General features: G+C 36.4%; 1 protein-coding gene across 4 annotated transcripts in view; it reads left to right on the forward strand.

Annotated features, from left to right (window-relative positions):
- The window catches only part of ATP11B (ATPase phospholipid transporting 11B (putative)), a 100,935-nt gene extending 76,460 nt beyond the window's left edge, over positions 1-24,475 (forward strand). Inside the window, exons 27-31 of one of the 4 annotated variants that reach the window (XM_075004680.1) lie at positions 257-360; positions 1,634-1,799; positions 6,498-6,583; positions 14,821-14,954; positions 19,324-24,475. In XM_075004680.1, the coding sequence (XP_074860781.1) occupies positions 257-360; positions 1,634-1,799; positions 6,498-6,583; positions 14,821-14,923 (459 nt within the window). In that variant the 3' untranslated portion in view covers positions 14,924-14,954; positions 19,324-24,475. The other 3 variants (XM_075004681.1, XM_075004679.1, XM_075004678.1) reach the window with 3 other exon arrangements.
- Positions 24,476-25,570: the final 1,095 nt, after the last annotated feature.

The raw sequence follows: 25,570 nt of genomic DNA on the forward strand, positions 1-25,570 counted from the left end.
TACAGAATAATTTGTCAGTTTAAAGTTGGTCATGGTTATACCTGAGTGTCAAATAATTCCTCTCTTTAAGAAGTTACTGGAGTTAATTTGTGATGGATTAAAAAGATAAATTTCATAGCTTCATATGTCTTGAAAGATGGTTACAGGTTAAGTTTGAAAGTAAATCCAAATAATTTGAAAGCAGTATTGTTTTTCATATTAATGAAGTAAAACAGTATATTTAGTTTAATATTCTAAATGTGTTTTTTGTTTTTAGATGGCTTTAGAGACTCATTTCTGGACCTGGATTAATCATTTTGTTACCTGGGGCTCCATTGTATTTTATTTCATATTTTCCTTGTTTTATGGGGGAATTATCTGGTGAGTGATTTTTTTTCCATTTGTCTGTGTATGTGCACTTTAATACATAAACCAGTAGGAAGACATAGTGGCCCTGTCTACACACAAAAAGGTTCTTTTGAAATTAAATTGAAAGAAAATGGTGTTCCTTTCAAAAGCACTCTTCCACTCCTGTTTCAGGAAGAAGCTTTCAAAAGAAGTCTCTGTTTCGAAAGAAAATGTATGTAGACATTCTGAGGGACCTTTTTTTTTTTTTTTTGGAAAGAGCTGTCCTCATGGTGCCTGATTTTTTCAGTCCCTGGCCTGTTCTTTTGAAAGAGCAGAGGCTACATAGATGCTGTCTTGAGAAAAAGCAGCTCACTCTTTTGATCTGCTTTTTTCTGTATGGATGCTCTTTTTAAAAAAAAAAAAAAAAAATTCTGAAAGATCTCTTCCAAATCTTCCTTTGAAAGAGCACTGCATAGATATAGCCAGTATGAATGCTGAAAAATGAAAGTTTGTATTTACAAAGAAAACATACGCATTTCATTTTGCTGCCCAATGCAAGGCATCAAACATGCAGTGCTTTTTTTTTTTTTTTTTTTAAAACAAAAGAGAGGAACGAGCACTCAGCCAGCTCCCTGCCCCCATCTCCAGCCCATCCTGTGGCTGGGGCTGCCAAGGTGCCTGTATTGGCACAAAAAGCACTGCATATATGAAAGATGAACTGATTAGATATTTGCCAGTTAGTTCTTCATAGAATTTAAGGTTCTGTAGCTTTTAGATAATGTTGGTTTAACAGTCAGAATATTGTCAAGGACTAGTTTTGTTAATCATGTCTCTTTTAAAAATCCTGCACTGTTTTCGTTTCTGGTTCTACCTGGATGTGCAGCTTGCACATCACTGTATCAGTATGGCACTGTGCACAGCTGTGAGAAATCCAAGATGTATGGGGAGGTGATGTTTCTGTGATGCAATCCTCATTTGTTCTGATGAAGGCAGCTTTAAGGTGTCCCGGGCACCCCAAAGGAACCCTTCCTTTTGTAGAGGCTGCAACAGGGATGAATTAAAATAGCACTCCCCCCAAACTTCCCAATGCGCACGCTCTTCTTCAGTCTACACCATTCACTCTTTTGCAGACCAGTGCCACTTTCAACTACTAGACTCCCCTTAGTGAACTTGCCTGCTACTGGGGCTCTACACTCAGACTTTTTCCTGATGGACAGCATAAACCAGGGATGAATTTAGCAACTTAGCTGTGTTTAATGTGTACTTTTAATATTTTCCTCTAACTACCCTTTCTCTAATTTTTCAGGCCATTTTTGCATACTCAGGACATGTACTTTGTATTTGTTCAGTTGCTGTCAAGTGGTTCAGCTTGGTTTGCCATAATCATCATAGTTGTCACTTGTTTGTTTCTTGATGTTGTGAAGAAAGTGCTGTGCAGACATCTACAGCCAACAAGTACGGAAAAAGCCCAGGTAATGCTACGGTTTTAGATAGAATGGGGTCAATAAGAAGAATTTTGTTAAATTCAGTCTTGTCAGTGGGTGACTGAATAGTCCTTCTCTGAATAAATATTACAATACCGCTTCCTCAGCAAGAATTTAATTTGCTCTGATGCTTCTGTATGTAAAATAGTGCTTTCATTTGAAAAGGTTATTAGCATTAAATATGTCTATCTAGTTTAAATTACCATCCAATATAAGTGTAAGTGAGACTATTACTCTTACAAACATGATAACTTTTCTGAATAAAGTGAGCCCACAGACTTGCTGGCATACAAACTATTCAGTCTTTAGCATCTGAGTTTCTAAAAGCATGCTAGGATATGTGTTAAAAGAGTTGAACTACTTTAAAGCTAATCACAAAATTTACTCCTTGTTTTGAGAGTAAACAAAATATCTCTAGAGCTATTATTAGTGTTGAGTGGTGGTTGTAGTATGCAATAGTTTAAATAATTTCACTAGCATGTAGTTTGGCAAAATAGCGTAATAGCAAATATTCATTAATATTACCAGACGAAAGTACTTGCTTCTCTATTGTATGCTGATAAAACATGCTCCATAATCTAACTAGGATTTCATAAAACCCTGGTTATGATTTATGCCTTATATAGACTATTTGACAAAAGGTTATCGAGATTAAGAAAACTGTGTGTTATAATGTTAGAAGGGACCACTGTTGTTATCCCGTATGACTTGCTAAATACAGATCATAGGACTTACTGAATTAATCCCCGTTTGAACTACAGCATCTCAGCATCTTTTAATTCTAAAATGTCCAGTGACAGAGAAGCTACTAACCCTTGATAAATTGTTCCAATGGTTAATTACTATCATTGTTAACTATTTGCACCTTATTTTTATCTGAATTTGTCCAGCTTCCAGCCAGTGGATCTTGTTATACCTTTGTGTGATATATTAAGGTGCCCTCTGTTATCAAATTTTTGTTCCCCATGTAAGTATCATAAATTGATCATCACCCCTTAATCTTTTTTTTTAAACTTACTAGATTGAGCTGAGCTTCTTGATTCTTTCACTATAAGACATGTTTTCTAGTCCATTAATTATTCTCACTTCTCTAGTCTTAACTGTCTAATTTATTAACATCCTTTTTGAATTGAGAGTGCCAAAATTTACATATGGCCATATTGAAACACACATTAGTTGCTTGCTCTGAGCTTACCAAGTGATACAGATTGCTTTGTATCAGTGATCAGTCTTTATTTACATTCCCCTAATTTTTGTGTCATCTGCAAACTTTGTCAATAATCATTTTGTTTTCTTCCATGTCATGGATAAAAGTATTGAATAGTAGAGGAGTAGAAACTGAGTCCTGAAAACCCCTAATGGATTAATTCCTACTTGCCAATGATTCTCTATTTACAGTTACATTTTTGAAACCTCTTTCATAGTCAGTTTTTAATCCATTAATTTTGTTCAAAGTTGACTTTTTATCATTCTAGTTTCTTATTAAATGTCTTGATACTAAGTCAGATGACTTACAGAAGTTCACGTACATAAGCTCTATTGCCTTTATCAACCAAACTTGTAATCTCCTTAAAAAATCAAGTTTGACCAGATAAACCTACGTTGATTGGCATTAGTTGTATTACCCTTCTTTAATTCTTCCTCTTCATTAACCCTGTATCCACCGTTGCATTATTTTACCTGTGATCAGTGTCACAGGCCTATAGTTATCCAGGCTGTCACATTCACCCTTTTAAAATATTGGCATCACGTTAACTTTCTTCCAGTGCTCTGTGATGGGGAGAGAGAGAGAGAACTCTTGGATGCAGGTTAACTGGATGTGTTGATTTTAAAAATGTCTGACTTCAGTAGCTGTTGTGTAACATCCTCCTTAGTTAGTGTTGTAATGGAAAATATTCCTTCATCGTCATGTCATCATCATGTTATGACATCATCTGGTTTTTCCTAAATAGAGAACAAATATTTATTGAATACTTCTGCCCCTCTGTATTATTGGCAGTTCTACCACTGACATATAGTGATGCACCAATTCCATGGTTTACAGGATTCTATTAATTTAAAGGCTTTAAAATAAAGTTTAACTCCTTCTTTTCCTTAACTTAGCTATCCATCAATTTCTGCTTATGTCTTTATTTTTTCTTATCAATTTGCAGGTGTTCCTAGTTTCTGGATTCTATTCATTACTACAAATCTATCTTAAATCTCACTTCATGTTTCAGTAAAATGGTGTTGCCATTGTGATTACATGCATATAGGCGCAGCCCCTCATGTAACATAAGGAAGAAGTATGATTCTATCTCATGTTTTTCCTGTGATAGTCTTTAGGGTTCTAGATGTGTTTTGGTTAATGCAATTTATTTTGCTTTCTCTCTTAGTAGTGGGCAGTTTTACCTATCTGTGCCACTGCATTTTACAATATCTGTTCCAGAACATAACATATTAGTGCCACTGCATTCTGTAGAAGTACCTCTTGCTGAGAAAACTCAACTCTGGTATCAATTGCATTTGAGCAGCAGTGAGCAGTAAGCAGCCCATAGGCCAGATGCAGTTTGCCAGGGTTAGTCCCTGCCAGGTTGCCGTGTGATTTATTTACCTGCATGTCCACAGGTGCAACCACTCACAGCTCCCATTGGCCACTGATCAAAGTTCCCAGTCAATGGGAGCTGCAAGATGTGCTGTCCTGGTCTGTGACATTTCCTGCAGCTCCCATTGGCTGGGAACAGCAAACTACGTCCAGCATAGTTGCAGATGGTCATTCCTACAGGCATATGGGTAAATAAAGCATCTAGGGGCCCACCAGGACTAACCCTAGTGAACCAAGTCCAGCCCATAGGTCGCTTATTACTTACCCCTGAATTAGACAGTCAGTTAAACTTGGAAAAATATCCATTAGCTGTTATGTAACTTTTAATGGCTTAAGAACCCTCTAGCTACTTTTGTGTGTGCGTTTGTTTCTTTAAAAAGGTAGAAAAGTAAATTTGCAGAAGCAGGACCTTACTGGTTAATGGATCTCTTCCTGCATACATTCATATGTATACTTGCCTTTTACCACATTTTCAATCTCAGGGTCAGATTCTGTTACTCTTTATGAGCGGTTCTTGAGACTACTGTGAGTTCATTAAATGGGAGTTACGATGGAATAAGGAACTGAACATGAGAAAAGGGTGACCTTTTTTTTTTAAACTTTTAGTTAGCTTTGTCACCATTAAAGTAGTCTGGTATTGGATTCTTTTCATCTTTGCACATCACTGTGTTTCTTAACTAAATTAAAGAATTTATTTACTGATGATATCAAAGCAAAGAAAATAATCTAGTGTAACTGTCATGTTGAGTGCGTAGGGCTGCCAGCTGTGAAAAGTTTTTGGGGGTTTGTTTGTTTTTAAACTAAGCAAGTGTTGTATGGAAGCTATTGAGAGAATAAGTGGAACTCCACATTTCCATTGTAAGTTCACTTTTCACAATATACCTGCATCTTACATTTGGCTGAATTAATTCCCATATACTTCATTTAAAAAACAAAAATCTTTACTCACTGAGAATAACTGAGCTAATTGAGACTAGCTGACTGAGACTCTGTGTTACAGCAAATTCAAACTAATTTTAGGGCAGGTCAAGGAAATGGTATTATCTACAGTAATCTCTTAATAATTAAAAATGGAGCTATAGGGCTTTTGTCACCTTCTGTCTTTCACCTTTAAAGTCTAAAGTATTTCACTGGGAGAACTAAGGAAGCATAAAATACATTTTCTCAACTTGGTATACAAGGGATATTGGTTGTCTCAGTAACTCTGAAAATGAGTCAATAGCTTGTCTCCACCTTTTTAAATAGAGATAATAGTTTATTTTGCAAATTATAAATACTACTATCATCAAAATAATCCTTTCCCAAAGACCAGCTCTTGTCTGCACATAGTTAAGACATCATGCAAGATGAGAGAAATAGCTGAAAAATAACATTATACATTGTTTTTAAAAGCTATCTTAAACGTAATTGTTAAGGCATTGTTATCAGGAACTACTGTTCAAGAAACGGTTAGTCTTACTGCATACTGAGAGCCCAATTAATTAAAAACTTAGTAAAAAAAAAAAAAAAGTGTGGCTTGAGAATGGGCTTTCGGAGTGGGACAGACATGACTCATTTTCCCCCTTCATTCCCCCCGCTGTACTCTGAATGTGTTGAAACTTTTTCCATGTTCCAAGATTTTCTGCCTGATACTGCAATGAAATCATAATTCTATGTTTGATTTCTGTTACATGCCATAAAAGTATCTGTCATGAAGTTTTGCATTTATAACTCTACTGTGGGATCATAAAGGGAGAAATGTCTGCTGCAGGTACAATCCTAGTCAAAGTATAAACCTTTTGATAAACAGCAGAAATTGCAGTGTTAATGGGATGGCAGGAGAGTCTTAGGACTGCTGTAGAAGTACGCCTCTAAGTATTTCCTGAATTCCCTCTGCCCTCCACCCTTGTGAAAGTTGAGGCACTTTTTAAACATGGTCACAGTAAATGATATTGGTGTCAGGAACAATCCTGCAAATATCCGTCTCATATATGTTGTGTGTGTGAAGTTATAGTCCAGTATATAACAGAATGTCTTTTACAACCCTGTCCTGTGTCTTTCTCTTAGAAAAATACGACTTCCTACTGACTTATATGTTCCATCCCTTCTATATCCACTTATAGATGTACTCCACCAGAGTTGCTTTAAGTGACGAGTTCATCGCACTACAGCCATTGTCCAGGGCAAGGAATCAGCTGAGCAAAATTAGGTAGAGTAGGAGGGACAGTTCCTCATCAATTCTTATGCATGTTCAAGGTTAACTAACCAGCACTGATAGAAATGGGATGAGGCATGAATATTTGAGTGGGATTAGAGGCAATATCTATAGTGGAGATTCATTCTATTCTATTCGGCGTTTTTCTTGGCTTTGCTCTGTTTCTTCAGGCCAGTTGCTTCTTATAAGTAGCATGTATTAAACATTCTTGTAAGAGACAATTGCTAGCATGATGCTCAATTGAGAGAATACAGTTCTAGTCTTTCTTGCATCCATTCTTAAAATAAAAGTTTCTAGCATGGTTGTAATTCTGCTTTGTGTTATCAAAATTAACAGTGCTTTCTGCATGTTGGATGACTATGGCTTCATAAGGCCGTAACAGCAAAATCCTTGTATTTTTTTTACAGCAGTTTCTTGCTAATTGCCCATTTTAATTTGCTTTCTCTTGTGCCTTAAGAGCACAGAACATGCCTTTTGCTTTGGTATAAAAATGCAATTGAGCAGCAGCTAAGATTTGTTTCATGCTATTCCTTTTGTTTAGCGTATCAAGTGAATGTTGTTTATTTTCAATGTATTATGGATGTCTTTGTCTCAAAAGATACTTCGGTATAAATTCTATGCAATATTCAAAAACACTGGAGTGCACCTCTGTGCTGTCCAGTTAAAGTACCAGGATGCTGAAACATTTATAATGCACTCAGTGTTAGTATATGAAATGCTATAGGATGAAACATGCACAAAAATAAATGTTTCAATGTGCAAGAAAAGATTAAGGGTCAAACCTTCATCCCAGCCTTACCCAGTTCTCCTCTTTTTCATCAACAGACAATTGAAAGTACAGTTTTGTTCGTGTAGGCCGTTTCTATACAGGCCACTTTCTTCAAAAGTGGCATGGTAATACACAGCCCGAAATATGCTAATGAGGCATGGGTGCAAATTCCCCATGCCTCATTAGCATACAGTCATGTGATTTGGAGTCCAGAAGACTGTTCTTTTGGACTCCAAAACGCCATGTAGAAGCATGGCCCCTTCTTCCCAAAAATTTTTGGGAAGAAGGGGCCTCTGGAAGAAGGACTTCCTTCTGGAAGCTCCCCTGGGGGCCGCGCTTCTAAATGGCATTTTGGAGTCCGGAAGAACGGTTTTCCGGACTCCAAATCACATGACCGTATGCTAATGAGGCACGGGGAATTTGCATCCATGCCTTATTAGCATATTTCAGGCCATGTATTACCATGCCACTTTCTTCGAAAGTGGCCTGTGCAGAAATGGCCATAGTGTTTGATTGTCTAAATCTGGGATGGTACCTGTAATTCAGAACTAGGACATCCATGTGACCTACATTGAAGGAATGAATGTACATCCTCAAAATAGGAGAAATAGGAGAGGAAACTTGACATACGTAAAGGTAATGAGTGCTATATTTTAAATAATTTAATATAGTCAGCACTTAAAAACCTGAGAAGTTTCAATTGCAGACTCTATGGTTTCTCTGCCAGAGTGAGTGACATCACTTCTTAGAGAAATTTGAAATAATTCCATTATTTTCTATTATTACTGTGTGCTGGTACTTGTAATGCCAACACTCAGGGTTTGTCTTCCGTACAGAGAAGATCGACCCTTCCCTGGTTGATCTTCCAGGGTTCAATTTAGTGCATATGGTAGGGACACATGAAATCCAACTTGCAAGGTGCCTGCGTTGGCACTGGTACTCCTGTCCCTCGCTGGGAGTAAGGGAAGTTGACGGGTGAGAATGCACTCATTGACCTCCCTTAGTGGGGGTGGCGCAGAAGCCCAAATTAAGGCACGTCAACTCTAGCTATGTAAATAACATAACTGGAATTGCATACCTTAATTTGACCTTCCGTTTTAGTATAGTCCTCCCCTCAGAAATATCAGGAAGCGTGCAGCTCAGATTTCTGAATTTCATAGGGAGTCAAGGTTGTTAAACTCAGCACGGAATTAACTTTTAAAGAAAGGTAAGTTTGCAGTCCATTTTTTCACTTTAGTAATTTTACTAACACTTTTCCTCCTCAGATGTGTTGGAATTTAAAAATTCTTGGGCAATTAATATATGTTAACACTTCAACTTTTTAAAGTCCAGGTAAAAAACATGTTTTCAGTAAACCTGCTTTTTCCTCAATCAGTACAAAGAGTAACGTTGAACGTATATTGCAGCTTATTCTACACACAAGGAGTAAATTTATTGTCCTATGGCTAAACAAAATATTCATGAGTTCTTTTTAAAACTGAGTACACTGGCTTTCTTCTTTCAAAAAAGTTCTTTTGAAATTAGAAGATGCAAATGAGGTCCCAAATATGCAAATTTATACCTTATTTGCATTTTCAATTTAACTCATTTGCATCCCTCTTTTGAAAGAGGAATGCAAGTGTAGACGCACCCAAAGAGTACAGGAAGTTTCACAGTACTCCAGCATCAGCTGAGAATAGCTGCCTTTAGGGCATTGTACAGTGCAATTGCAAGATGCAATATAATAGAAAATCATTACAAAATTGCATGGCAGACAATTGTTTTTCTGATGTGACAGAATAGGTGATTTTTAACAAGGAAGAATGAATTATATAGCCTTATTATGCCATGTGAGATAAGGTTTTGATTCTACTTACTGCCTTGCTCCCCAGGTCAAGGGGGCTTGCAGATGCTGTGAAATAGGTGCCAATCAAGAGCCCTTCCCTGGTCCAGTTGCAGGAGTTCAATGTCTTTGACTTTTGTCTGTGGCCCGCAGATGGGAGTTTGGTAGCTACTTCGTGGACATTTACCATGGAACAGTAGGAGGAGAACTAAGGAAGCACATTTTTTTAAACAAAAAACATAATTTAGAAAAAATTCAGGCAGGTGGTGAGTTTCATTGGAGTCCAGTGAACCCATCCCAAACGAACTGGGAAGGGGGAAAAAAAAAATCTAAAAGTGAACAACCAGTGCTTTGCTGTAAAATTAATTGCTAATTATCATATATCATTAACGTTACCCACCTAGTATTAACTTTCAATTCTTGTTTGATTCCATGATGGAATTATAATATATTTCCATAGTATACACTTTTGGAAGCTAACCGGATTCTACTGCAACTCACTTTCTAGGGTGTTTCAATGTCCTTGTTTTGAATGTGGTACCAGAAGTTCAAAGCAAGTTGGCATACATGGTCCATATGAATAGTGCAGACATCAGCAGGTCTTCTAGGTAACTCCTCTCCTATAGACCTCACACTATACATGAAAGTGAAGTGCAGTGGGGGCATTATGGTTGGGTGACAGATTGTACTGTATTATACAACAGAGGGGAATCTGAGATACTGGAAAGGGTTTTATACACATGGAATGCAAATGCCTGATGTTTCAAATCGAAGAATTAAATGTTAACACTTCTCTTTAATGTGAATAAAGCTCTGTCCTTCCATTATTCTCTGCCCCTCACCCTTCGCAAATAACTCCACTGCTACCCCTTGTTTCCTCTGTCTCCATGCATGTCTGCCTTTCATAAAGCCCTTCATTCCAAGACTACAAGAGCATGCCTGTGGAGCCTCAGGCTTTCATGAACCAGGACCGCTGCTGATTTTCTGACTCCTTTATGCTGGTTTTCCTATTCTCCATTATGTCTGGCTCCAATTAGCAATTGTTGCAGCAAAACCTGAGGGTGGGAGGAGGGCAATTTTTATTACATTTTTATGTATGTTGCAATTCCACTAGTAGACCAGCCTTTTCCTTACCCTGCAATGCCCCAACCACTCCCCCCCACCTCCAAAGGGCACCAAATCGTTTCTTAGCACGATGAACTTAGATTGTATGCTCTTTGGTGGCAGAGTTTGTTTTGTTTGTACTGGGCCTACCACAGGTGGGCCCTGATCCAAGACAGAGACCTTTATGTGATGCCATGATACAAATAACAGAAATTATTTGGTGTTTGTATGTAAACTCTTTTTGGAAGTACGACTGAGCAAAAGGTTAGAAAAACTTTATTTAAAAAACAAAGTGCCAGGCAGACTTCTGAAATGCCAAACTTCAAGGTGCCTTTTCTAAATTTTGCAAAACTTTCTAGAATATCTAGCTGAGGATGAGAGCTGTGGCCTTTGTAATTTCAAGGGGATCAGTATCTTGCTGGGGTGATTAGGAGAAAGTGAAAATGGGGATCACAGTGGGAATTCACTTTTAAAGCTTAATTGTGGTATAGCAATAACTATCCCATAATCAATTCTAGCTATGTAAATAATGTTAATTATTTTAGTATCTAGGGCCCCTTTCCAGCAAGTGCTTGAGCATGTGCTTAATTTTAAGCACATGCTTAAATTTTTTTCTTTTTGTAGCGGACCCATAAGCAGATGCTTCCATGAGATGTAAGTGCATTGTTGAACTGGAGTTTGCAGATGTAATTTGAAACACAGAAGACCCACAAAATGGGAAAAGAATTGGAAAAATTCTTGGGACAAAAGTGCAACTTTTAGACCCTTATTTGGAGGGAGGAAGGAGTCAGAATTGAATATTACGAGCAGAAGAAATGTCTGTCTGTTCTTTATATAAGCCTTTAATTTGTTGGCAAAGTGTACTCTGTGGTAACATTTATGGCATTAATAATTTATCTGTATAACCTGAGAAAATTCTCTCTTCCCCTATAAACAAGCGAGCACTCTTCTATCAAGAACAAATCAGTAGATGAAAGATTGGTTTAAATATTACTGTTTAATTTAAAACTGAGTGGTGTTCATAAGATTTGTTGCTTTTCTGTCCTAGATGGAAGAGGATAAGGGTTCAGTCAGCTCAGCATATGACTTTGCTGAAGGCAGGCGCAGAGGGGAGGACAATAGGCAACTGCTAGCTGATCCATCTAGCCAGCAGGACAGTTCTTGCATTCACTAGGTAGTAGTACTCCCATTGTACCCTGATGCATAGTCAGTCATGGAATCATCTTTGAAATTTCCGTATTTTTTATATTTACAAGGAAACTTACATGATGACATATTTTTTTGTTTGGGTTTAACAGATTAAATCTCTAATTTTAATATGTAGTATTTAAGTTTTTATTATTTCATTCCATTACGGTTATCCATTACCCTTGAAAACGCTTTACATTACAGTAATTTAAGATCCTGAACCCTAAGCTGTACCTTTTTGAAAACTTCTTTGCAGCCTCGAGCTTATTGTTAACGTTTTTCTCTATATGTCAGTCTTAAAATATTGGCTCTTCCTATCAGTGGCAGCGCAGGTAGGGATACACTTAGGATTTCCAGAAACTTTTTATTAACTCTCTGTGTTCAGTGCTGTCCACCTCACAGCATTCTGCATTACTGTCTGACCTATTTTTGCCAGGCCTTAGTTCAGTGTAATACACAGCTATGATAAAGCCTATGCACACATCTAAAACTGAAGAGGAGGAGATTATGTACCAAAGCTAAAATCTCTCTTTCAGGAAAGGAATATAAGGAAAATGGATCCTGAACCAGGCAGCTGTTACCACATTGAGTTTTTTTCTGTTGTCTCCTTAAACACTTTCCTGATATTACTTTAGATGTTACAAAGAGATAGTTGGTATAGCTGACATCAGGAAGGTGTGGATTTGAGGTTACAAAGGGATCTCTGATGTTCACGTTTTACTGTGGAAGTACTACTTGTGATGCTTCCAATCAATTTTTAGTCTTTAAACTGGAAAGTGCCTATGGGTTTAAAATAGCAAATGTCACTTCTTTGAATTTATCTACATACCAGATTCTGTAAGGTTAGCTCTGTTGAATCACGGTGAAGAATTGACTCCTTATTAAGTCACTGCAGTATTGTACAGACGGTAAAGACAAAATTGGTTTTAAGATAATTGGAAATCAAAATGTTTCATTCAATGTAGATTTTTTCCTATTTTTGCTTGTTTTATTTTTCCAGACTCTTCCTTTGCATGGCAGTCACCACTTCTCATATTTTTATAGGCATTCCAAAAATATATGGTGCATTATACATTAAAGGTTGCACAGACAGAGCATAGGATTTTAACACTGAGGGAGGCAAAGATAGTTTTATTCAGCTTTATACAAAACTTCTTCCCAGATTCTGGTGCCATCTGTTTCATCCCACAGGTTCAAATTTGTGTAGCCACTTGACTAGTTCCTCTTTGTGTTATAGTGTAACATCCTACAGTGTTCCCCAGCCATTATTCCATCAAGGAATTGTTAAAGTGCAACTGCACCCTGATTACATCCCTTATATGCATCTTCTGTGATGGGCTAGGGAGAGCATATCCCTGGCTCTGCACCATCTGGCTATATTCCCTCAGCTGATTAATTGAAGTCAACTGTGTGACCCCGGAATACTGGAGGAACCAGATCCTGCTTCATACAGTAGATATATATATTAAGGAAAGAATTAACTCTGTTTATAAAGATCAAGATTATGGAACGTGGAGTTGGCTTGTAACTGACCTAAAATGAGGGGTTGCCTGAATCTACTACTAGTAAAAGAACTTTCCAGAGGGAGTACAAGACAAAAATGTAGTGAGGAAAGGTACATGTATCATGCATGAATAATGGAGCACTTTGATGTGTGATCGGATATTATAGAATGTTTCCCAATAATTTCTTTGAGAGAGAGAGCATTTGACACAGTTTGAGCCAACTTATGAACTGAGTTTTCTACTGTTACTACTTTTATGAGACATTTTAAAGTCCCTCTCCTGTGATTTACTGAAGCACCCTCTGAGAGGTTCCTTGTCCTCAACTCCTGCTAATGTCTGTTAATTTCTGTATCTAAACATATATATAAATTTATTCCGCTCACTTTAATGTCCTTTTTTGAAATTTGTGGAGCTTCAGAGTTGCTGATAGATATCATCCAGTCCATAGGTACACATCTGTACATAATTCATCCCATTGCATTGTATTTGTTACGTTAGGTGACTAGTAAAGTTGATTGTGTTTTCCCCACCTCACTGAATTATAACTGCTTAACAATTAGTTTAAATTGAGTTATGTAGATAGTTTTCCCCCATCACCACCATCAATAGAGTTGTGTACCGTTTTAAAAGCAGACATTAATTCAAAATATCCTCTCTCCAGTCTTATGTAGTGCTAAATATTTGGAATTTTATCTGTACTACAGTGAAAAAGTACTGAGGGGAAATGTAGTATGAAGAAACCTGTGAATTGGTGAATAGTGATTTAAAAAAAATCTTCCTAACCATTCAATGTAACCTCTCTCAGTTTATTCTGGTCTCTTTTACACATACTAATAAGCCTTTTTGTGTTCATTCATAGTTATACTAACATTCAGTTTTTCCTTATTCTAGTATGCATATGCCTTATGGTTCTTCATGTTAATTCTGTGTTTGAATGTAGATAGAAATCTGTAAACAACATTTTTCCCACAAAAGTGAAAGGTTAATTCAACTCCGTTGATGTTTACAGTGTGTCACAAACATTAACAGCATCCCCACGTTCCAGTCCATGTACTGTATTTTGTAAAGGGAGGCTTATCTGGCATTATAGATGGCAACCTGGGATAAAATTCAGAGCTGTGTAAATAAGACAAAAGGGGTAGCTAGAAAAATTTACCCGTGACTTTTTTTGTACATGCTTTAATGTCAGCTTTACACAGCAATAGTGTTTCTGTTGCTAGTCATGGAACCTGACTTAGTTAGGAAAATTATGTTCTTCAGTTCTTTTTAAATAGATGAAACTGTTACTTTTAGGCAGGATGCATATCTGCAGTCTCACTTATTCTAAAATCCGCCTCCTCTCCCCTCCGCCTTTGACTGGTATATTTTGAATGGGGAAATATCCTGAGCTGGTATAAATTGTCATCATTTCTTTGAAATCAGTGTGGCTTTGACAATTTATACAAACTGATGATCCGCCCCATAGGCATGTCAGGTAGAGTACAATAGTAGATGATTTGCCAGTCAGGTTGCTTACAGCAGTAATGGGATCTAGACGTATTTTTATTTCTTGGATGCTTGTGTGGGGTCACTGGTAAATGATTGCCATTTGTCCATTAAGTCATTTGTTCAAATCCTGGTAGGACCAAACAGCATCTAGATCTCCGTCTGTGTGATTCACATGGAGAAGACAAATGATGATCTTAATACAGTATCACAATGATTTTCCTATAGAATAGAACCCTATTCAGTTAATAGTATTAAAATTTTAAAGCTAGCATTCTTTAAGCAGTACCTGTGATAGCATTACATTTTTGTCACTAGAATCTAAAAATACTAATTCTCCCTTTTTTTTCCACTCCAGCTTGCTGAGGCAGGTTCAGGTATCAACTGCTTGGACTCCATGTGCTGCTTCTCAGATGGGGAAACAGCATGCACATCTGTTAGAAGAATGTTGGAACGATTAATGGGAAGATGTAGTCCAACCCGGGTCAACAGGTGTGGTGGAATTTCTCTCAATAGCCTTTGCTGCAGACCATTCTCCCATAAACTGGAACCTGATGAGCCTGCAGCTATAGATGTCTAGCAATCCAGTTGCAGGTTTTGATTAAATAACCTGGAAATGTTATTCTTTATAGTGCTCTTTTGATCCTAAAAGATCCGTTTCTTCCTTACTGGAAGTGCTTTTGTTAGAAAAAGGAAGAAAACAGTTTTTCAAGAAACAGAACTGTCTTCAAACTTTGCTTTTTCTAGTATGAGATCTTGTGTTGTATATATGGTATTTTCTCTAAGTTTATACATCCTCATACACCTTTAGAAAAGTAAACCTCACTGTGCTGTTTGTTTTTATGATCCAGCTTTTTGCCTTCACAAATCAAGTGTAATTTGTAAAGTCAAAGGGCTTTTCCTTTGCTATTTAATGTATGTCCTCCAAAAAGTCACATATGAGCTTGCATTGCTTCTAAAGATATACAAAAGGGTCATATTTCCCCCCAGACTGTGACTCCATCATTAAAAGGAAAGTCCTAAACTTGTGGTGGTTGCTGAAATTAAATATTTTTTGTAATATAACTTTTCTATACCCTATTTCCAATTAATTTAAAACACAGCCTTCAAGTTGACTTAGATGTGATGGTTTCTCTTTGTATGAAAAATGTCAGCAAAACTGTAAGTGCCATTCAAAACTTTGTACTAAATATCTTGATTTACATACACTAATTGGTGGAAGAAAAACATAAGAATAATCAGAAATATTTGCAACAAATAATGCTGACTGACTTTAAAACAAGCATAGCTGAGAAAGAGATCTGGAACGTGGTTGTCGAAATCTACTGAACTGAATATTTTCACATCTTCCCATTTCCAAAATCTCAGAGACTCAGTAACAAATATGGAGGGCTTTGTGGGTAGAAATAAAAACCCTTTTGTATATCATATTCTGTCCTTCACTGAATGATATCATAGCCCTCCATTATTCAAAAGCCAAACCTGGAAAAAATGCACTTCTCACATTTACATGGGGTTTCTTTTAATATGTGAAGAATTGTCTCGTTTTAATTTACAAGGGTGTGGTATCATTCAGAAAAAATAAAATCTTGTATCGGTAATTTATGCTGACATGCCTTTTCAGTTCTGATTTTACCTTTTAAGTGTTGACTTGGTACATGATACATTTCAGTTTTAAAATTCTTATGTTAACACAGTGTCTGTGATTCTAATAATCTTCTTTATTCTGGCTTGCTTGTGAAATTTTGTTTATTAGTTACATAAAGCTAGGGTATAATTATGCAAAAGTATCTTATTCTGTATAAGAAGGAACAGTTATGACCAAGTAAATTTTTTTAATCAAAACTCTTGCTGTATAGAAAGCAAGCATGATGTATAAAATAAACAGTTGAATAGAATTTTTAAACTACAGGATGAGCATTTAATTAATCTAAAACCAACATTTCTGTACTGGGTGCTTGAGATATATTTTCACTTATTGGTATCTTCTGTAACAAATGACAGCTATGCATTGCAAATTAGAAACTTTCATTTTCCACACCACTTTCTTCTTTTTAATGTCACCTAATAAGGCATGCTGCTTTTGGACAAAATTTTTTATTGTGCATATTCTCATAAAGATAGGTATAATTGCTTTTTTATTCTGCTAGCTATCTGGATTGTTTTTTACAATTTCTTCTCCTCTTCTGTAGGATCTTTTCATAATAAAAATTAAATATCACATTTGACAGAATATAACACTTTTTCAATATTGTGCTATTTCTCAGGTTGCTTGTCTGTTACCTCTTGTCATCTTTTTTCCTAATGAGTATACTAAATGAATAATTTTAAAACCTTAAAAAGCTGTTAAAGCATTAGAATTAACATAGCTTTGAACAAATGAATATGCAAAACTATCTAGGTGCTAGTCAAAGGGCTTTAAAAATTCCATTGTTGCTGCTGCGGTTCTAATTCTTATATTGCAATTGCTCTTCACAACTATTTCATTTTCACTTTATAAATTAAATAAACCAAGCATATTCTTTTTTACTATTACATTTTTGTTTTCTAAGTGACTCCTGCTCCTTCTTTCCAGCATTTCTATTTAAAATGTAGCCTAAAAGTCATAGGAGGTTATATTTAGCCTGTCCCCTCGCTTCATTTGCAATATGTGAAAGTCACTGAATATTTTTGTTCAACATTCTACTTATGTAAGTCACATAAAACAGTTAACAGCTGTGAAACACTCAAGGTACAATTAAGTACTTTTAACCCCAAAATGTTTTACTTCTTAGTATTAGGCGTAGATCAGGTTTGGGTACAAATGCACTTTAGGTTTTACTAAATAGCTCTTCTCTTTAAGAAGATGCATGCAGTGTCAAATGTAATTAGTAGACTATTGTGTGATGTTACTGATAATTTTAAATGTCCAATTGCATCCAAGAGGTAGCTGCATATCATTGATGAACGAAGTGATACCTGTATATATGTAGTTTGTAAAAGTGCTTTGTAATACTTTGTAACAAAAAGCACTTTCCAGTTCTATTTTTATAGATAGCTTGTGTTTATACACAATATGTGTACATAATATTCTGTCAAATATGATAATGTGATGTGAAATTAACTATGCTGTTAAATTTTGGATGGGACCCATTTCTTTTGATCTCAAGATGTACAAATGCTTGGAGTAGAAGGCAACTGATACATAATACTGCCATTTTACTGTTTTTAAGATGTAATCAGAATACATTTTTCATTGTTTCATTCATTTAAAATTGAAATACTGCATATTCTTTGCACATTGGTAAAATGCATTTCTGTCTGTCTCTCTTCCATTACACTGTCTGTCTACTTATCAGCTTATAGAATATTAAAAAAAATTCTGGATCACACATAAGTTCTTATGGTAGAACCCATTACTGAATGATCTGGACCTGTCATTAGCCAATACACTTGTCAAGGTACATGTGTGTAGTATTTCTGTAGAAACAGCAGATTTCTGACAGAGGTGGGTTTTGGAGCTTAAATTGTTTCTAGTTGTGGCCCCCTTCCTTTCTACCCTTTATTTTCAACTTTTAATCGAACATGTTGACTTTAGCAATCCTGCCAGAGCAGTGGCCTATATACAGGATAGAATCCTCTTGGGAAGTAACTTGCTCTTAGGGTGAAAATTGTTAGATTGTATCAGAATTAAAAGAAATAGTAGTTGGGATATCTTTTTTCTTTTGACATTTTTGTTTAAATCTAGCACAGCTAATAGTAAAATTCTGAAATTATTAGGTGAAACTGTGAGTTAAGTAGGTGACAGCATCAGGATTAAAACATAAGTAAAACACCACTATATTAGCATAGTGCAATTAGCTATTTATGGGATGAGAAGATTTATTAGAATGATTTTACTATGTCAAAAATACACTGTAGTATTCACTGTGCCTGAATTTACATATATAATACTGCAGCTGCCACAAGGCATAAATATTGAAATCTTAGTTGCATAAAGAAGCATATATTTATAGCAGATTAAATAACATTTTAGTCACATTAACATAGGGCCCTTCCAACTTCATGCTCCATTTTGGTCAATTTAATGGTGTCACAATTTTTAAAATGGTAAATTTCACAGTTTAAGATATTTAAATCTGAAACTTCCTGCTGTTGCAATTGTCAGGGTCCTCACCCAAAAAAGGAGTTGTAGGTGGCAGGGGGTCACAGTACTGCTACCGGCAAAGGTACTGCCTTCAGAGTTATGACTTCTACGAAAAGCCTAGATCTGAAGGCAGATCCACTGCCAGTATCAGTGCAGAACTAAGAATAACATGCTGTGGTGTAGTGCCACACTTTAGTACTGTTGCTGCTGGCAGGGTAGTGCCTTCAGAGCTGGGCACCCAGCCAGCAGCTACCACTCTCCAGCCACACAACTCTGAAGGTAATGCAGAAGTAAGGCTGGCAATACCAGGACCCCTCCTAAAATAACTTCATAACACTCCCTACCCCACACTTCCTTTTGGGTTAGGATCTCTAATTTGAGAAACACTGGTCTCCCTTGCGATATCTGTTTAGTATAGGGTAATAGCACACATAAGACCAGATTTCACAGAAAGGAGACTAGATGTCAGAATCTGTGACTTTTTTTTCATCGCCGTGAATTTAGTAGGGCCCTAGTTGTAATGAATTTTAAAAATAAACACTATCTGTTCAGCAAATGCATGAAATAGTTCTTGCAGCATTTTTGAGGCTTTGAATGAATTACAAAGGTGTCAAGATGGAATTAACTGAAGTTTTAAAGAAAGAAGTAATATGCCTTATGCTCTTAGACATTTTTCCTCTCACCTAAAATTATAGGTTCCTAGTCAGCCAAACTTTTCTTTTATTGTTACTGTAGATCATGGAGCTCATCGGATCCCTACTATACCAACGACAGAAGCATCTTGACTCTCTCCACAATGGACTCACCCACTTGTTAACAAGGACATATGTTAATACCTGGTGGAAGCCATATGGTGCTTTCATATTGACAATAGACTATGAATGGGTTCAGTGCTGTGTTCCCAGTCCTGAAAATGTGCTAGCACTGCAAAAACATCCAGATATAAACCTTGGGGTCTGTCCTGTAGCACAGCAAAACATACATGTGAAGGATAATCTGTTCCATTTAATTTTTTTATTTTAAACCAAATTGCTAAATATTTGAATGCTTTCTTTTCCCTACCCATTTCCTATTCGTTACCTGCTAACAAGTTGGAATCCTGTGTATGACAGTGGAGTTCTCAAGGTGAGGCAGTGATCGTATTTTTTCAGCTCCCAAGTAAGTGATTTGAGGGTATTGGCTGATTGTCTGATTTTGTAAACTAGGCTGATTTTTTTCCTTGAAAAAAATTATTCTAAATTTATATTTAACCATATTGTTACGCGAACCTCTTAATCTACAAATAAACTTTTGTTTCTTCCATTGGCAAGTCAATTAATATACCACTTTAAAAAACAGTATGATGAATCAGCTGTTAGATTGAAATACCATACACATATCTGTACTGCTGTTCAAATGCCAATATACTATTAAAACACAACATAGCCTTTTCCAAGTGGTGACAAAAGGGCAGCATTGTGCACCTTTCAGGTACAATAAGCATCTCCTGTTCTTCACGGGTAATATTAAAGTGCCAATCATTCTCCATAACCGTAAAATCTTACATGTTTTAATAACTATTATTGATCCTGATAAGGAAGAATAGAGGGATTGTGCAGTTGTCTCACTGTTGAAAATTTGAATAATCTTTTAACATTGTTGGGGAGATTTGCGTGTTTTATTCTTTTTAATGTATTTGGTTGCCTGTACTGTACTGTGAAGATTTAATTCCAGTGTTATTTTCATACATTTGAGGGGTCTGACATGTCAGTGGCAATGATTTGAAGAATCTCAATAAAAAGAAACTGCACCTGTGCTACCTCAGACAGAAGTATAGATTTTGCAGATACATTTTCTGTTTTACATAAGTCTTAAGTTCTTGGGGCTGAGTAGCAGCTGTTGCAAAATCATGTATATGTCAGATACTTACTAACCATGCAGAGAGAGAAAGAAGAAAGATGTGAGGGATCCATTAGTGAGGTACATAGGATAATTCTCTATAGAATGTTGCTAGTCGGCTTTTTGCCACCACAGCTTCTGGGCTGGTGGAAGGTGCTGTGCCCCCAGGTCACTGATTGGAGATGTCATGGTTTAAATCAGTCTCTGGCTACTAAATCCCATAAACAAACCTTCTGCTCACCTAAAAAGGTCAAGGAGGTAGTGGGAAAACTGCATCTGCACAGGCAGGTCTTACGGATGTAATTATCTATGACTGGTAGCACTGGTGAATGCTGTAGTGTAGGCAGAGGGCACAGACTTTCCTACCAGTGTCCTACCTAACCCAACCTAATGGTTTAAATGCCTGCCCCCTGTCTACGTTGCAGCTTTCATTATTGTATAGGCTGCTGCAAGAGACTGCTGGTCTCCCTTATTCGGCTCCTCCCAAGCTTTCCTGGATTCTATGAACTATAGAGGAAGAAGCGTTAAGATGTCTCCACTGCTGTTCTCCAACTTCTAGGGCATCTACACTGCTGACAACTCCGGTGTCCACCTCTGCTGTGGTTCATGACTTTTCCAGTAACACATCAGTTTTGTTTATTTCTTGAATCTTCATTTACTCAAGAATAAAGACAAAAAACTTAACTTTGGAAAATGAAAGCTTATGTTCTTCTGCTACTGAATTTATCACTCTCAGTTGTTCAGAAAGTCTGAGTTAATACTTGCATGGGTTTTCCTGGTGGCCTCTGCTTTTAAGACTAAAAAAAATATAATATGCAATGGTTATCTGTGAAATAATTAAGACCTCCTTATCTAAACAAATTCTCATCAGATATCTGCTGTTTGTAACTATGTATGTTTAAGTCATTATGCTTAAGTTCTCAAAAGTAGCCATGTCTGTCAGTCATTCATTCCTTAGCCATCTCTAAATGGTTTTCAGTGTTGCCAATTAACTTTTTATTATAATATGTCATTTTGAAACCTAAAGTTGTGGCACATGGTTTATTTAAAAAAAAAAAAAAAAAAACAACTTTGAAAAATACCCTGCTCCAAGCATTTCTAACAGTTTCCATACCCCACATGTTTTGATTTTTGTAGTATGAACAAAACGTTGTGAATACATTTGTGCCAAACAAGTACAGTTTTCATATTTTAAGAGTATTTTACCTCCATTATGGTTTGTTTGTTTTTGTTTGTTTGTTTTTAAATCTTCCACCTTTTCCTGCTTTTTTTTCTCTCCCCTTCCCAGTGTCTAAGGTTACTTTAGAAATAAGTATTTAAACAATTCAGGAAGATCTTAGGAATTTGTCTACCCAAAGTACATTTTTTCTGAAGCAAAACGTTATCAGTAATATTTTTGTCATTGATGGGAATGTATAATTGATTTGCACAGAATCCAGAAATTTTATGTAATGAATACTTAGGAAGGAAAACAATAGTATTTGTAATGTACCACATATAATGTAGCATCGATTTTACTCAAGAAAGGTTGGTGCAGGTGGAGAGGGCTTTTTTTGTAGAAAAAAGGAACTGGCAGAGTTCCTTCCTCTTGGTATCCTGTGGCTGGGGATGCCAAGGTGCCGCTATAACTACTGGCGCACAAAAAAGCAGTCGCGCGTGCACACATACATATTCTGACTTACAGTATATGCAGTATGCCAGTTAGATTCACTGGTATGTGGAATTTTACCTAAAGCAAAAGGTACCCAAGTATGTCATCTTCAGTTATCCAACAGTAACTATTGGCCTTTCTGATTGACAACATGAGGGAAAAGAATGTGCATTATATTATTATTACTTTTGATTTTCCTTTGCTGCAGTAAAGGCTGCTCCATACGTTTTCAACTCGCTGAAATACTCATTCTTATTTTACTGTGCAGCATGTGAGTCGACATGGATGGAAAGAGAGCACTTTGTCCATAGGCTCCTTTTGAAATGACCGAATTCTCAGCAGATATTAATACCTGGTATGGAAAACAGATTTTTGAGAGCATAAATTCTTCCATATAGCAGTGAGGGTCTGATGGATAGCATGTAGCAATTGGGAACTGGAAATGACATAAGTGTGATCCTATTTCAAGCTAAAATATAAACATTACTTAAAATATTCCACTTAAATAGAATGTTATAGCAGGAGGCCGCAAAAGCGAAAAGAGGGAATATTGAAAACATGCTCGTTTCAAAATGGTCTTTGATTTGTGGCCAAAAATTATTTAAGAGATCATACCATTTACAATGCACAACATCCAACTGTCACTTCTTACTAGAAATAATTGGCAATATTTTCAAATCCTTATTTTTGCAATAGGATAAAACTGTGTGAAGAGTCTCTCATTTCTTGTTTTAGAAATCTCACATCATAAAGCTATTGGTAAACAAGATTAGGCTACAGAATTTTTCATTTGCAAACTCTATAAAGATTAGACTTTATGTACTACAGGTGTATTTGTGAAATGCAGTATTCCGAAGTACTTATCAAGTATGCTATCAAAAGTATTTATTCAGGAAAATAATCTATCTTACTATATTGGTTTTTCATATTACAATATACAATTGTAATGTAGCTATTTAACTGTTACTGCATTATCATATGATCACCATGGTTTCTAATGGAATGACATTCCTAGAACTGGATGAACCATTCATAATTAAAAGGTTGATTGTTACCCCTTTTTCTGTTCACGAATTACCTACAGACTTTATCAGCCTTTTTTCTATTTTTTACAAATTAGTGGCTTTTGCAAAAACTTCACTCTACTAGTAGTTTTTGAATTCCTTGCTTCTACTGTTTTATCCAGAGATACATGGTTTATCACCTCAGTCTCCTATCTGGTTTCTCCTCCCTGTTTTTAATTATTATTTACATGAACAGGGGAAGAAAAATTGGAGATTTTAGTATAACTGTAAAATACTCTGCCACTTATTGAAAACATTCACAAAAGCACTTGCAAATTCCAGATCTTTTCACTCCTGCAGCTAAATATCATTCGTACAGACTGCAAAAGCAGTCAAATGAAAAATACACCCCAGGTGCTATCCATGCTAATCCATGGTTCTCGGGAGAAAGTTCTCTTATCACTTCCTTCACCTAGTTCTAGCTGTTACCATGGTATAATGCAAGTGGTTTTGCAGTAATTGTACACAATTATCATCACGTGTGTCTGTGTGTGACCCCCCCATCCCCAGAATCTATACATGCATGGAACTTGAATAAAGTCTGACAGGCTTAGAGCAAAAAGGCATCTGATTATATGAGAAAAGGTATATGGGAGCACCCCGAAAAACATTGCTAATTATAACACTGTGTGAACTGTTGAGATGCATTTTAAATCTCTCTTAAACATGATCTAATGTAATTGCAAATAACATTTATAGTCAACATTTTTACAGAAAATTGTTTCATATGTCAGAGGAGCCTGATGGGTTGTATTTTTCTTATCTTGGTAGTGGGATAAATCATAATGCATTGTGTGTGTATATATTTAAGAACCATGAGCCGATTGTTTTATAAACAAGGCTGTTTCAGGTATAAATAAAACATCACTTCTACATAAGAGTATATATATTTTTTAAAAAGTGCTTAATTACAATCCCATTAAAAGTTTGAGTTCTGTGTATGTGCAGAAACAGTGAATCATATGAACTCACCCTCACCTCACCCCCAAGAAAAGCATGAACAAGTGCTGTTTGTTTTGGGGTGGAAAAAATTGAATATGAGAAGTACTAGATGCACCAAAGAAACAGTGTTGAAATTGATACTCTGAGATGTTGACAGGCATTAATAACTGGAAACTATAGCAATAATCAGTACAAAGAATTTTGGACCTCAGGCACTGTGTTGCCTCTATTTTTCTGTTCAGCTCCTCTGACAGCAGAGTTAATACGGAGTATTTATTGTACAGTTCCGTTGGTGAAGTTGTTTTAAAAAAGTTTATGGAAATTATATTTGTTAAATAAAGCATTCACTTTTAGCTAAGTTGCTTTGTTTTTAATTATGTAACTAGATTTGATGCATGTATTTTGATGCATTTATACCACTCCATTGTGTATATGCAAACAGTGGTGCTTTAGTGTGATATCCTGCATTTAACTGCCTTTGAGCTAGTGTAAAAGTTACATCTAACTCTTTGATGCCCTGTAGGATCCTCCCAGACTTGGGAGTTTTAATGCCCTCAAAACCTCATTGGTGTGCCTACTGCTCCACCCCTACCCCACCCCCAAAAAATCAACACACCCTTATGCACCCTTCAACTTTGAGCTGCTAATTTTTCTGGTCGAAATTCTTGGATGCCAGTGTGTGGCAAAATAACAAAGTTTTTATTCTCTAACAGAGCATTTATTTATTTATTTTTGGTCAGCGTTTTAGAATAAATTAATTTGGAAAGTCAAGTTTTAAAACTTTATCTTCAAGGCCACTTTAGAGTTTGCAGACCCACTATGCGTTTATTGTGTTTTGTTTGTTTTGGTTTCTTATGCTGAAAATTGGTCAGTGATATATGGTGGGCAGGCAGAGCCAAATCTTCAGACTCGTCATCTGCATTTAAAAAATGCACAGCTCGTTGTCCAGTTGGTGTTGCCGCTTTCAAGTAAGAATATACTGTGCCTCAAATAAGGAATTCAATTTAACCTTATTTTTTCTTCTCTATCTTATGCAAATTATTCTTTTGTGTTTTGGACTAGTCTCCCTGTGGTCAAGAACTGTAGATCAGAGAAACATTATGTCAGGTTGAATTTACAATGCATACAAAGAGAAGAGGACAGACATGATAACTTCCAACTGACACTTGCTACAACTCTGACATTTTATTTGCAACACTTGTGACAGGTTTGCAGAAAAGACCAGTACAAAATGATCACAGAGAATCAGTTATGATACCTTCAGTGAATTCACAGGATAGGCTTATAAAGCAACCCAGACTGCTGTGAATTAGAGCATCAGCTGCTTATGGTTCGGCCTCCAGGCGAGTCTAGGCCAGATTGGTTGATGAACAGCTCTTACACCTCTAAGCCTATGCCATTGGGGATAGGGGAAACCTACTTGCAGCAAATGCCTGTGTTGTGTCTC

The sequence above is a fragment of the Carettochelys insculpta genome, chromosome 10 (genome assembly GCF_033958435.1).
Source record: "Carettochelys insculpta isolate YL-2023 chromosome 10, ASM3395843v1, whole genome shotgun sequence".
Taxonomy (NCBI): Eukaryota; Metazoa; Chordata; order Testudines; family Carettochelyidae; genus Carettochelys; species Carettochelys insculpta.